Here is a 12,264-nt window from a genome sequence, read left to right on the forward strand (position 1 = left end):
TGTATAGTAAATACAATGAATGGATTCTAAATGGAGTATTTTCATATTTATCCATTTCAGTATTACTACTCTAAAATCATTATATCACTGCTGAGTGCAATACACAGATCTGAATCTTTAAAAACAACATTTCTTATGCTGAACAGGGTCACAGTCTGCGTGCCTGTTGGTTGCGTTTTCAGGATATTGCTGTATTCAACATCTTAACAACCAGCCTGAAGCTGGACAGAAGCGATTAACTCATTAACCCAGTCGTGGTGTACTATTGCTAGTTAAACCTTAACGTTGTTCTTGGAGAAAAAAAAAAGCGAACCACTGCACTCACAGACGTGTGTGCCCTACTTTTTTCTTTACTATTTTCTCTTACCCACCAACCGGTTGCAGCAGATGCTTACATAAGACTGGTTCTGCTGGAGGCCTCTTCCTTTTAAATGGGAGTTCTTCCTTCTCATCATCGCCAACTGCTTCCTCATAGCAGACTGTCTGATTGTTGGGGATTTCCCTTTCATTCTGCTTCTTCTTTAACTTACAAAACACCTCTGTTAAGAATTGGTTCTGTATAAACAAAAATAAATAAACCAAATAAACACTGGAAACCATATCGAACATCTGCAACACTCAAAGTCTGAGTGCAGCATAACTGAAACTACCAGCACACACGGCACCGCCAAATTAAAATGTTGCGATTGCTTCATCAAGTTACTACAGTTATAAATGTCTTTATATTGACCGTGTTCTGGCTGCTACGCTGTGCTCTGCAAGTTTGCTCAAACGAGCAGATGCGAGCAAGAGAATGAAGGTCAAATCCAAGAAAAACGGGGTGTAAACATTAAGATTTCATCAAAGGCCCGAGAGGTCACGGGATTCAGCTGTATTTAGAAAGAATGCCACATTACTGTGTTTTACAGGATGTTTTGACAGTTGTTTGCTACAGTTAAAACAAAAAAGCATCTCTTCTTATAGAACAAAATCAAAATCTAACCCTATATTTTAATTCAAACATTCCCAGGGAATGCATAACGCCTAGTACAGGAAGCCAGATTTACAGCATGCAGTTTTAACTTCTTTAAGTGAGCTCTAAAAATATACAAAGTCAAAACACTGGAGTGAGATAATCTCACTTGTTAGTTTAAACAAATAATAATCTAGAAATAACGCAGACCCTTCAGTATGAGCATAATTTGACTTAAGCCCCCAGATCAGATCAGTTTGCTTTGGAAATGGCAGAACAAATCACACAGATTTTATTTTAACTTGATTCAAGGCAAAGTTTTTTTGCAGTTTAAAGGAAGTCTTATTTTGTACCACGAGCCTGAACACTTCAAACTCCTCCATCTCTATTCTAGCCCTCCTTTAATTATCTTATCAAGACTGAAGCCTCACATTAATTGGTTTCACAAGACACACCAGAATGCACACCAGCTGTGTAACCAAGTAATTTGAATGAACTTAATTTGGGAAGGTGCTGGTATCTTATGCCTTCTGAGTTTAATTTGGGGGGTAGAAAAGGGGGAAAAATCACAACAATACATGTATTTTCTCTCTTCACTCTCCTCTTTAGGGCCTTAATGAGGAATTAGAGCCAATATCATTATTCATTAAACAGGGCTTTCCAGCTATTTATCACTCTAACAATATTAGCATATTTGTTTAAAATTTCAACACTTTTTTTAGCATTCGTAACCAGGTTTAGCATTTTTAATAATCTGGCATCGAATGTATCATACCAAATTGAATGCTGCAGAAGAACCGGCGGCAAGACCCAGAAACATACTAAAAATCCTTTACGAACACACACACACGCACGCACACTCCTCTAATTACCACCTCCCCCCTCCTTGTCTGTTATTCCCCACCTCCTGAGATGCAGGTGTAAAATATCACATTTTTCCAGCATTTCTCCCTGAGGTGGCGCTGGCTTGGACTCACACAACGTAAATTTCCCCTTTCATATTCCCCCACACATTTTTTTTTACAAACAAGTTCCCCCTCCCATCCCTCCCTCTCTTTGATGTGCTTGCCACATCTGCACAGGTTTGTTAGCTTGTTACCAGGTGAAGAATGAGGATACAATTAAGGCTGAATGGAGCAGGACTGAGTAGGATGTCAGTTATGTTTTGCCGCAGAAGTCTCTGATCCTCTAGGAACTGTTGAGCTCATACAGACAACTCTGCAAATGATTAGGACGGTGCGGGGAAGGCTGTTAATCAGTGACTGCGAAGATACCCACCACTGGTGGATCGACGCGTATTCAGAAATATGGAAACCCAGGTGGTTTCTGGGCTGTTGTGTATCTTTGTGTGAACAAGACAAAGTGGGAGACAGAGGAAGGTGGGCCATATGTATATGCGCTCTGATTAATCTAATTCCATGTGAGGCAGCCAACTTAGGCATCTGTCCCCCTTTTAGATCTCACTTATTGTAAACGCGGATGTCAGAGAGAATTGAGCAGAGTAAGTGCAGCTGAGGTATTGTAGAGATCATGATTCGTATTCATGCTCAGTTGTGTCTGAGATTGGTCTCAGATGTGACTAAACGAAGGTAGCGCTGGTGCTAGGTGACTGCCCAACCTGTTATAGTTGTTGCTTTTGCTTTTTTTCTATCATTTTCCACAAAAAGCGAAGTGAGTTGTGTAAAATCAACTAAAAGGTTAAAACAGCGAGTGGCTAACTTGTAAACATATTAGAGCAATTAGCAGCTCAAAGTGCCTATTCATAATCAAGGGCATGACCGCTTCAACTGACAGCCGGTTGCAGTTTCACCTTGAATTCAGCAACAGCAGGATGTTGCTCATATGGCTCATTTAGCAATCTACAACAACAATAATACACTAAAATAAATGGTTTCACTACAATATGAAAATATTTGAAAATTAGAGTACGCCTTTTCACTTTCTTCATGAGATTCACTTTAACCTAGCTTAGCAGGTGCTAAGCTAACCTGTTTGAACTTTTTCTTTGTGAACAAAGAAAAGTACAGTGACATAGTCTCACAAATAATGTTGTGCTAGCGAGGACACAAAAAACATTTGGTAAGACAGCTTAATAGAAGGGTTGGACAGAGCTAAGCTAGTTATTTATCCCAATTTCTAGTTTTTATTTTAAGCTAGCTCCAGATTCATACCTAAAATTTTTATGCTAATTCAGGTAACATTGCTAGTGTAAGCATGTTGGGGGGGAAATAAAACCTAGCTGTTATGAAGTATACGTTTACTTTTATAAAATCTGCAATAGTTTGAAGCAATAAGTGACAAATTACTATCTTCGAGGTTGATACTATGAGCTTATTCTTGTCTTAGTCTTATTCTGGCAATTAGGCTTTTACAGGACAGAGAAATAAGACAACTTGAGGGATTTTATAAAACAACTTGATAAAACAGTTGTGAAGTAAAAATAAATAAAATATAGCAATCCTTGTTCTCTCTGAACAGAGCTAACCTAGCTGGGGGTAGGGGGGTGTTCTGTTTCTCTGGTTTGTGTTACCTTTAGCTAAAAATCTTCAGACCTCTTTATGTTTAATGCAATTGTTTCGCTGTCGCCGTCTGTAGTTTAAATTTACATGCCAAAACTTTTTGGCAGAGAAAAAAATTGTGATCGTTGATATTCTATTTTTGCATTCAATCATTCATTTGGAGATTTTCTGTCCACTTGATGAGTCTGTTATTTGTTCTCTGTTTAGGGTTATGTAGAGGGAATTCCTTGTACGGCTGTTTTCTGTGGGCAGAATTGATGGTAAAATTGTGAATTGTAAACATGTAAAACAGCAAATGATTTAGTACATAATAGTTATTAGTTCCATAATTGTAAATTTAGCAAAATTACTTGATATAAACATAACGTAACATATTCAACCACTGAACAGAATACTTACAATTTTATGAAGTTGCCTGCAAAACCTCTGTAAATAGCTAAAATTCACAAACTGGGGGATTTCCCAAGCTCTTGAACTACCCCATACATGCTGCATGTAAATAATATGGAGATTTGAACTGGGGATTTAAGCCTGACCCAGGCTGATGCTTCTCTGTTTTAATCATCTGTGCTTCATTTCAGTCACCAAAAACCAGCATCTCAGACAGCAAATGATTAGTGGGGCTTTTTAAGTGTTTATTACATGAGACTCTGCAACTATTTTAGCTTGGGGCCAGCCATATGGATCAGGCATATGTTGCATACATATAGAAAAACACATATATGTATAATTGATACTATGCTGCTTAAAAACTGACAGAGGAGGAAAGCGGGCCAGTGCTTCAGGGAGCTGCACTCAGCATTGAGCCTCAGTGCAGCTCTCTAAGGGCTGGAGACAGAGAAAGATTCATTCATTAAACGCTGTGTTTTTAGATTGTCATTTATCCGGTGTTCAGCGTCCTCGAGCCGGGATTCCCTCTGTGCAGTGAAAATTATTTTTCATCCTTAAATGACTAAAACATGTCAGAAACAAGAGGCAGCTCGAGCCAGTGGAGTGCCATGTTTTGTGCTGCTCTGTAATTATCAGTGGAGTAAAATATATCCTTCAGCTGGACTGGGCAGTTTAAAAGCTTAACAGAAAGCCCGGGGAGCTTGACAAGGGCACCATTTAGTGGGACAAATGGTTTCAAATGGTTTCCCTCCAGTGTTTCCCCACATATTAATGATGACAGGCCAGAGGTTGGATGCTGAGGCCGAGCGCCGCGCGTAGTGTTTTCTTAGCCATTTGGATGATTCGAATTCTAACTTTTGTTTAAGCGAGCGTGTGCTTCACGCGGCACACGCTGAACTTATTGTGCGTGGGAGAGGCCACGCTAAACAAAGCCAGTGTTAGTCTTATGTTAATCAACCTGCCTGCTGAACCTTTTGCCACAGACGTTGAGTGAAATCATACACACAGATGCTCTTCCTGTGTTACAGTAGAAAGGAAAAGGGAAAAGACTCGAGCTGTAACCTCTCATTCTGAAGGATATGAATAGCCTGTGTCTCCAGCCGCAGCTCAGTTAGTCCAAGTCTGGGACTTATTATAGTGCTGCGTGTTTATGCATGTGTCTCTGCATGTATTTGTTTAAGGGCAATTCCATGTCACCCAGCGCATGTGTGTATTTGTCTGCATATGCAAATGCTTAAGTAACCTAATATCTGTTTAAATTCCCTAAAAAACTGTTTATATCACATGCCAGTTTAAATACTATAACTTTACATTTTCTTGCTGGCTACGAGCGATGTTTGTTCCTGTTTTGGGTGCATGTTTGTTTCTGCTGTAGGTATGTTGAGAGATAAGAAGGTAAAGTTCTGGAAAATAAGATTACTTCCCCTCTTCTCCTATATCCAGAAACTCAAGTAAGTCCCATTGTGAGTAAAACTTCCACTCTCTTACTCATGGAACCGGAGCTATTTTCATGAACGCAGACGTTTTTAGCCCTTGTCTAATAGGTTTAGTCGATTTCCAGAAGAGACATTAAAATTTAGCCTGGCAAAAAGCAATTTGTACCAGTTAGGACTAAAAAGTAATAGCCACAGGCTAGCAAACCAGGCAGAACTCCCATTCCCATATCCAGCTCCTCAGTCTGTGGTTTCCTCCCATCTATGTTGTCTGGCCTGGCTGCCTCAATTGACAGCAGAACTGCAATGGATGCTCATTCAGAGCCCAAGTCTCGGCTGACGCGTCCCTCAGCATACAAATGAACTGCACTGAATAGAAACAAACACTTGGGATAAACACTTTAGCTGCATCTATCAGCGGATGCAGGGCAGGGCCTTTTGAGTGGCCTGTTTTTGTCTCCGTGGAGGCAGACGTATGGCCTCTGTATGTGCGAGTCTTTGCCAGACATGTGTATTACTGTATGCGGCTGTGTGTGTGAGTGTGTGTGTGTGTGTGTGTGTGTGTGTGAGTGAATGATTTGTGCTGAATCAGAGCAGGCTGACAGAAAAGTGACCATGCAGGTGAAATAGCAGGGACAGGAAATGCCATTGTGCCGGAGTATTGTGTGCGGGTACGGCAGCTAAACACTTTGCTCCCCATTCAAGTGGCAGTGACTGGCAGGGCTGGGCCTCGGGCCCGCACAGCATATGGGCGCAGGCAGGCAGTGCACACGAACGTGCGTGTGTGTGCAGAGTGTAAAGACGCCGATCTTGAGTAGTTATCTGGTGGTGGGACTTGAGGAGGATGATGAAATAGGTCGAGCAGCAGGATGAGGAGGATTTTCACATACAAAATCTGCTTTTGCAGCTTTGCGACCAGCTTTTCTGTGTGTTTTAAATTCCCTGATCCTAAATACAGAACCAACTAATGAATCACTGTGTTACATTTCAGGCAACCGAAGCCTTTCTGTTGAACGAAGAACCCTCCAGAGGTCCTGGGATGCCTGAATGCTTTGTAGTATCAGATTCATACAGGGTATGCATCTATTATTATTATTATTATTATTATTATTATTATTATTATTATTATTATTGTTATTATTATTTCATGTGTCGGTATTAAATGTGTTATTGGAGTCATTACTCATTATTCTGACTGACAGTCTGTTTTCATGCTCTTGGTAATTGCACCGCAATCATAATGTCATTCACAGCTCCCTCCACTCAGCTGCAAACCATTACAATTATTATTTCCACACGCACATTTAAGAAAAAAAAAGGGGGGGAAAAGAAAAAGAAGCCTTTGCAACTTCACCGAAGCGCCCTCGTCTCACGGGAGTGCAAATTACGACAATAATGTGAAGCATGCCTGGATGTATAAAACGAAAAAGAACTACAAAGTAAGAGAAAAGTGAGCAGCATTTCTAAAAAAAGAAGCCGTGAGATTTACAGCAATCGGCATGATATAAAATGGTAATAAAAGCAGAGGAGTCGGGATGGGGTGGGGCGGGGGGGTCCTGTGTATGACTGAAAATGTGATCATTAATGAGGTGGGAGCCAGTTTTCTAGGCTACAGGCTTTGTTTCCCAGAGTTAAGTCTTATGCCAAGTCTCTCAGAGAATCTGGGTTGCTACACTATATTGTATGTCTCCGGGTAAAGAAATGAAGTGCTATGGCCAGGAGTGGGTAGCACGGCCGTCTAAAGAGAGTTTTGGGAGACAGGGGTTGAGGGGGAGGGGTGTCACTGTGGCTGGATTGGATTCCGGGGGGCAGCGAGTTCAAGAGCGTCCACAGGAGAGCGTCCACCTCCAGCTTCTCGCCGGGAGGTCTAATGTAGGGGGCTCGGTGTTGTGCAAAGTGCGTCACGACTCCATTCATTGTCGTCCTGAGCATTTTGTACAATAATGTTATGCAAACTATAACAACCTGTACTGATAACGTTAGGATCGTCCTTGATGCTTATTTCTTATGCTTATTTCTGATACATCAGTATCAGTGTACATTTCACTTCCCCTTTCGGCCCTGTTGATTTATATCTGTATATCTGCAAAGAAAAGAAAAAAAGTGGGGGAAAGAGGATATCTATGATCTGTCACATCACTCAAACATTTGCAATGGTGATTCTTTATTTGTCACAAAAATAACAGAAAAAGGAAAATAAACACAGAAAAAATGGAATTTTAAACACAATAACGTCCCAGAATTTTGCAGCCAGTGAACAATTAATACAGGACAGAATTTGCATTACACCATAAATGCAAAAGGTAACCTTGCTTACTTTTTATTTTTTTTATTCTTGGGTATTTTAACTTTACTAGCTGACACTGAATTTTCAACATAATTGTTTTTCTTTTTAATCATTTGTAACCTGGCTTTTCTTGGTAACAGCTTTTCTAAGAAACTGTTCCTCAAAGGCTAGTGAGTCTATTAATGTTTAAGTTCAAACAATTCATTTCAGCAGTGCTGTGGTCACAGTTTTATCTGTTGTGTTTAGACCTCCAATGCTGAGGTTGAATAATGTGGTTTCCATACCTGGGTGGCCAAGGACAGTGTTAAAGGGGACCTATTTTGGTCATTTCCAGCTCTGTATTTTTTATTCTTCCACTCTACTAGAGTATCCTTGCATGACTGAGCTTTTTGAGAGTCTAAATGATTCGTCTTTATCTTCCAGTCACTGTCTAAAACAAGCTGTTTTAGCAGCTCTTCGTTTGAAAAACACCCTCTTTTTATACTAACTTCAATCTCATTGGCTACCCCTCCCAAACAAAGAACATCAAGTGGATGGGGCTTCTCCTTGGCATAATACAGAGCCAAGAGTAGAAAAAAAACATTTGCGTTGCTCTTTGGGCTCACACAGATTACTTCTACATAAGTTGAGCTCGTGGTCAAGTTTAATATGAGCATCCACCTCTGTAACAATGCAGTGCAAATGACAGAAAATAAGCAAGACACAGTGGGTCATCTTCAAATTTTAGCTAGCAACAGTGATCATGTTAAGGGTTGTCACTCAGATGTTAATTAAAGCTGCATTACTGTATTTGCATGAGCCACTAGAATGTGACATAAAACACACTTTTGTGGTTAATAATATGTGTAAACCTTGTAAACATATATAGCAGCCTTTTAATAATCCACTTTTTATGTGTGGTTTTCATGTGAATGGAGCTAAACTAACTGTATTAAGCTTAAAATTAAGGACTTGCGTGTGTCGGGTCGTGTGCTCAATTCCTCGTTCACAGTTCAAACAAATAATTGCAACCACCTTAAATTTAGTCACTGGAACTGGCTTACTCCATACTTTTAAAGCAAAGGAAACTTGTAATATTTTGTCTTTTTATAATTTGTTGCCAATATAACATGTCTGATTTTTTCTAAAATCGACCAGAAGTGATGTTTATCCAATGTGACTAACAGCCAATGAAAAGATTTTTAAATCCCCCCCAAATTTTGATATTTTCTTTAAACTATTTACATGTCTGTGCGTGAAACTAGACAAACAGAAAATAAAAGATTGCTAGAAAGTGTATTCATGCACTGCTCATGTTTTTTGTTTTGTTTTGTTTTTATTAATTAAAGGAGACATTTTTTGGAACTTAAATTAGAGGGTGACTTTGGTGAGAGGGATGTGTTTACAGGCGATTCCACCTGGTTGGGAACAACTACTTCAAGCAAAGCCTCGCATGTGCAGTGTATGTAAACGACGCGCTGCTAGAGATGACATCTGCTCTGCCAGACATTGCAACCACACTTACTTATCTCCGCTCCGCTGTGTTGCCACCTATAGACAGTTGTGGTATCAACACCGGCTGTAATACTGTGCGCACGGGTCTCCGTCAAATTTGTGGTTACTTTCATCCTCATACAACCTGTTTTGCACAGCCTAAAGCCTCCCCACGATACACGGCCACAGCGGCTGCGAGATCGTTACTGCTCACTTCTGTGACACTTTCGTAATAAAATCCTCAGTTCTGGTGCGACTGCACAACAGCACCAAGCTGGTGGGTGAAGTCACTAACAGCGCTGGCCACTCTGGAACAGTGGTAAATATGTATATGCGAAGCGTGTGAAAAAGCAGAGCCGCGGCAGACCCACCAACCATAGCATATGGCTCTACCATGTGTTACTTAATGAGAGATTTACTCACACAGACCACTAAATGTGTGGCTCGTTTAAGGAGCGACGGCAGAGGAGTGTTTGCGTGCAGAGCATGCAAGTCGGCTCCATAAAGGACGGAGAGAGCAGAGGCTGTAACCTTTTGCGCTCGGCTACAAAAGCGAGCTGAAAACAAAGAGATTTCCTCACATGTTGCAGGCAGGTTATGAAGTTAATACACCTGCCCAAAGGGAAACCAAAAGTTGTGTGTGAATGTGTTGTAGGGCGTGTCTGTGTGGTTCACATTAGTCATGTATCCTATTCACAGAAAAGGAATGCTGGCATTCTAACCTTGTGCGACGGCGAGGGCGAGAGGTTACAGTTTTGTGGCGTTACATGCGCTCCTGACCACACACTTTCTCCCTCCCCGCCTGTGCCTCTGGCTCGAGTATCTGGCCGCGTGCAGTAATTGGCCACACAGAGCCCAGATCTCTTTGTTTCGCCTGCAGAGGCTTGCAGTATTTAATAAAAAATGCACAAGCAGTAGGCCTCATAAATCTGTGGGACTCTAACGTCAGGCCTAAAATTTCAGCTCCACTTCTTCCACAATGACTTCACTCCCACCCAAATTCCCACTGTACCACACTTGGGACCTGCTCCAAGAAATGTTATTTTATGATTTTTATGTGATATGTGTACCCCTCACTACCGTTCATGTGTGTGTGTGTGTGTTTTTCCTCACACACCCCAGTGAAGTATTTTGATACCGCTCAAAGACTGTGATTATACGTCTGTCTTCGCTGTTTTCTACTTCATAGTGAACGCTACAGTAACTGTTTGGCTTGGACTCACTTCACTGGTTTTTCAAGCTACAGTTGTGGGTTTTTCAGACTGGGTCAACTCTGGTTCAGTAAATAAATAGACTTAACTTAACAGCAGCAATGAGATGACGCATCGATTTGAATGCCTGTAAATTAATTTAAGTTGGCAATCAAATGTAAACTTATGCATGAGAGAATTCCTGTGATCAGGACCTTCAGCAGAATTACGTTAAGAGGTTTTATGCAACTGAATGCATGCTTGGCCATCGCATATTAAAAAAGTCAGTGAAATCAGAGGTGCTCTCACAATACTCCTCAAATTATATACTTTCATCTACTCTGATGATGCATTTACGTGTTTCCTTCTCAAGTCGGTGTAACTGACCGGCTCATCTGCCCTCTGGTAATTATTTGCATGCTCTCAACATGGAATGCACGGGTCAGTAAACGCAGCTCTAAAGCACAGTATTGCGAACCTAAAGACGCAGGGAAGCGTGTGCGCAGCGGATTCAGAGTCCCCAAAAGCAAAATTCATGCTGTGGCAAAATCCGAACATTTTGCTAAGAAGAACTTCAAACTGCGTGAAAAATAGAAAGAGTGTGTGTGTGTGTGTGTGGGGGGGGGGGGGGGGGGGGGGGGGCTTTCAGTAGGATAGAAGAGGAGAGCGATAAAAGTCCTGCGAAGAGGAGAGCAGAGGAGAGGGGAGGGAGACAAAGTTTTTTCCCTGAAAGTTTGTGCAAGCTTTCACTTTCTAGGCGGGGTTACTGTAAGCTGCAGCAGCATGGAGTGAGAGAAACAGGACGGCGAGCGATTGCAATGCAGCACCATACCGAGCTTCCATCCAACTTAAATAAGCTCTCCAAGTCTCCTTTCTAAAAAATAACCATGTACTCCCCGTACTGCCTGACACAGGTAAATTGTCTTCTCTTATTTCATTGTTTGGGTAGCTTACAGTGGGGACGCCGGGGTTTCTCTTTTACATATATATATATATTTATATATACGTGCATTCAGTGCGGTGCCACTCTGCCTTTTCCTCGTGTGTTTCGTGGTTGTGTCGAGCGTCTTTCTTTCACTCAAACTTATCCTCAGCTCTCCCGGCGGCTCGTCTCGCGGCGCGCTCGGTCGCACGAAGCTTTTTCTCGTGCGTTTCCACCGCACATGGTTTTTTCTTCTTCTTCTTCTTTTTTTGGGAGAGAAAATGGCGCTTCTCCCGAAATGTATTTCTTTTTTTTAAAACAAAAAAGAAGGAGGGGAGCCCGTGAGAGGAGGAGATAGCAGAGCGGTGGAATAGACAGGACGTGGAGCGGAGTTTAATTTGACTGCTGTTAAGATTTTTCTAGAGCGGCGAGAAACGCAGGGAGGGTTTTTTTTTTTTGGCCGGTGACAGGGGTGTGAGCAGGGGCGCACACCGCCGCCTTTAGGGCTGTTTTCATGTGGGACTGAGACCGGGAGAAACGAGAGATTGGAGCCTGAAGTGTGTGTGTGTGTGTGTGTGTGTGTGTGTGTGTGTGAGTTTGTGAGTTTGTGTTTGAGAGGAATAGAGATAGGGAGTGTGTGTGCGCGTGTGTGTGCGCGCGCGCGTAATTATAATTGGTCAGTATACGTCCTGCGTGCGCCTTTAGAAATAGTGTTTCTTTCTTTCTTGCTCTGCTGCTATACCATCTCTTTTTCACTTGAACGCAACACGTGACAGGACTGCATGTGCTTCTTTTTCTTTTTGACCTTGAACGTATAGACAGCTGTGTGTGGTGCTTCCTCGTGTTGCAGGGAATTCAGTGAAATAAAGTCCAGGTAGTGACTTCACTGTTTTAGCACTTTGCTTTTGTTTCGGGTCAGAAATATTGAGGGATGCAGTTTCCTGCATCTGCAAAATGCACACGTCATATTTAATTCGAGCAGTTGTCATTGTTCCTTTGCTGCTATTGTAGACCTGATGAAGCGATCAGTGTGAGGAGATATCTCAGAGCGATGATTAAGTAGCTATTTAAACTTTATTTAAATCTGTATTTGTGTGT

The 12,264-nt window shown here is 41.6% G+C and overlaps 1 protein-coding gene across 14 annotated transcripts in view; it reads left to right on the forward strand.

Annotated features, from left to right (window-relative positions):
• The window catches only part of nfixb (nuclear factor I/Xb), a 146,015-nt gene that overhangs the window by 14,046 nt on the left and 119,705 nt on the right, over positions 1-12,264 (forward strand). For 12 of the 14 annotated variants that reach the window (XM_084927018.1, XM_084927016.1, XM_084927010.1 and 9 more), the window contains exon 2: positions 6,286-6,369. In XM_084927018.1, coding sequence (XP_084783144.1) covers positions 6,286-6,369 — 84 coding nt within the window. Of the gene's footprint in view, positions 1-6,285; positions 6,370-10,923; positions 11,159-12,264 lie in introns of those variants that run through there. The other 2 variants (XM_084927020.1, XM_084927021.1) reach the window with 1 other exon arrangement.

This window comes from Perissodus microlepis, chromosome 4 (assembly GCF_051167445.1).
Source record: "Perissodus microlepis isolate ML-2025 ecotype Zambia chromosome 4, ASM5116744v1, whole genome shotgun sequence".
Lineage (NCBI taxonomy): Eukaryota > Metazoa > Chordata > Actinopteri > Cichliformes > Cichlidae > Perissodus > Perissodus microlepis.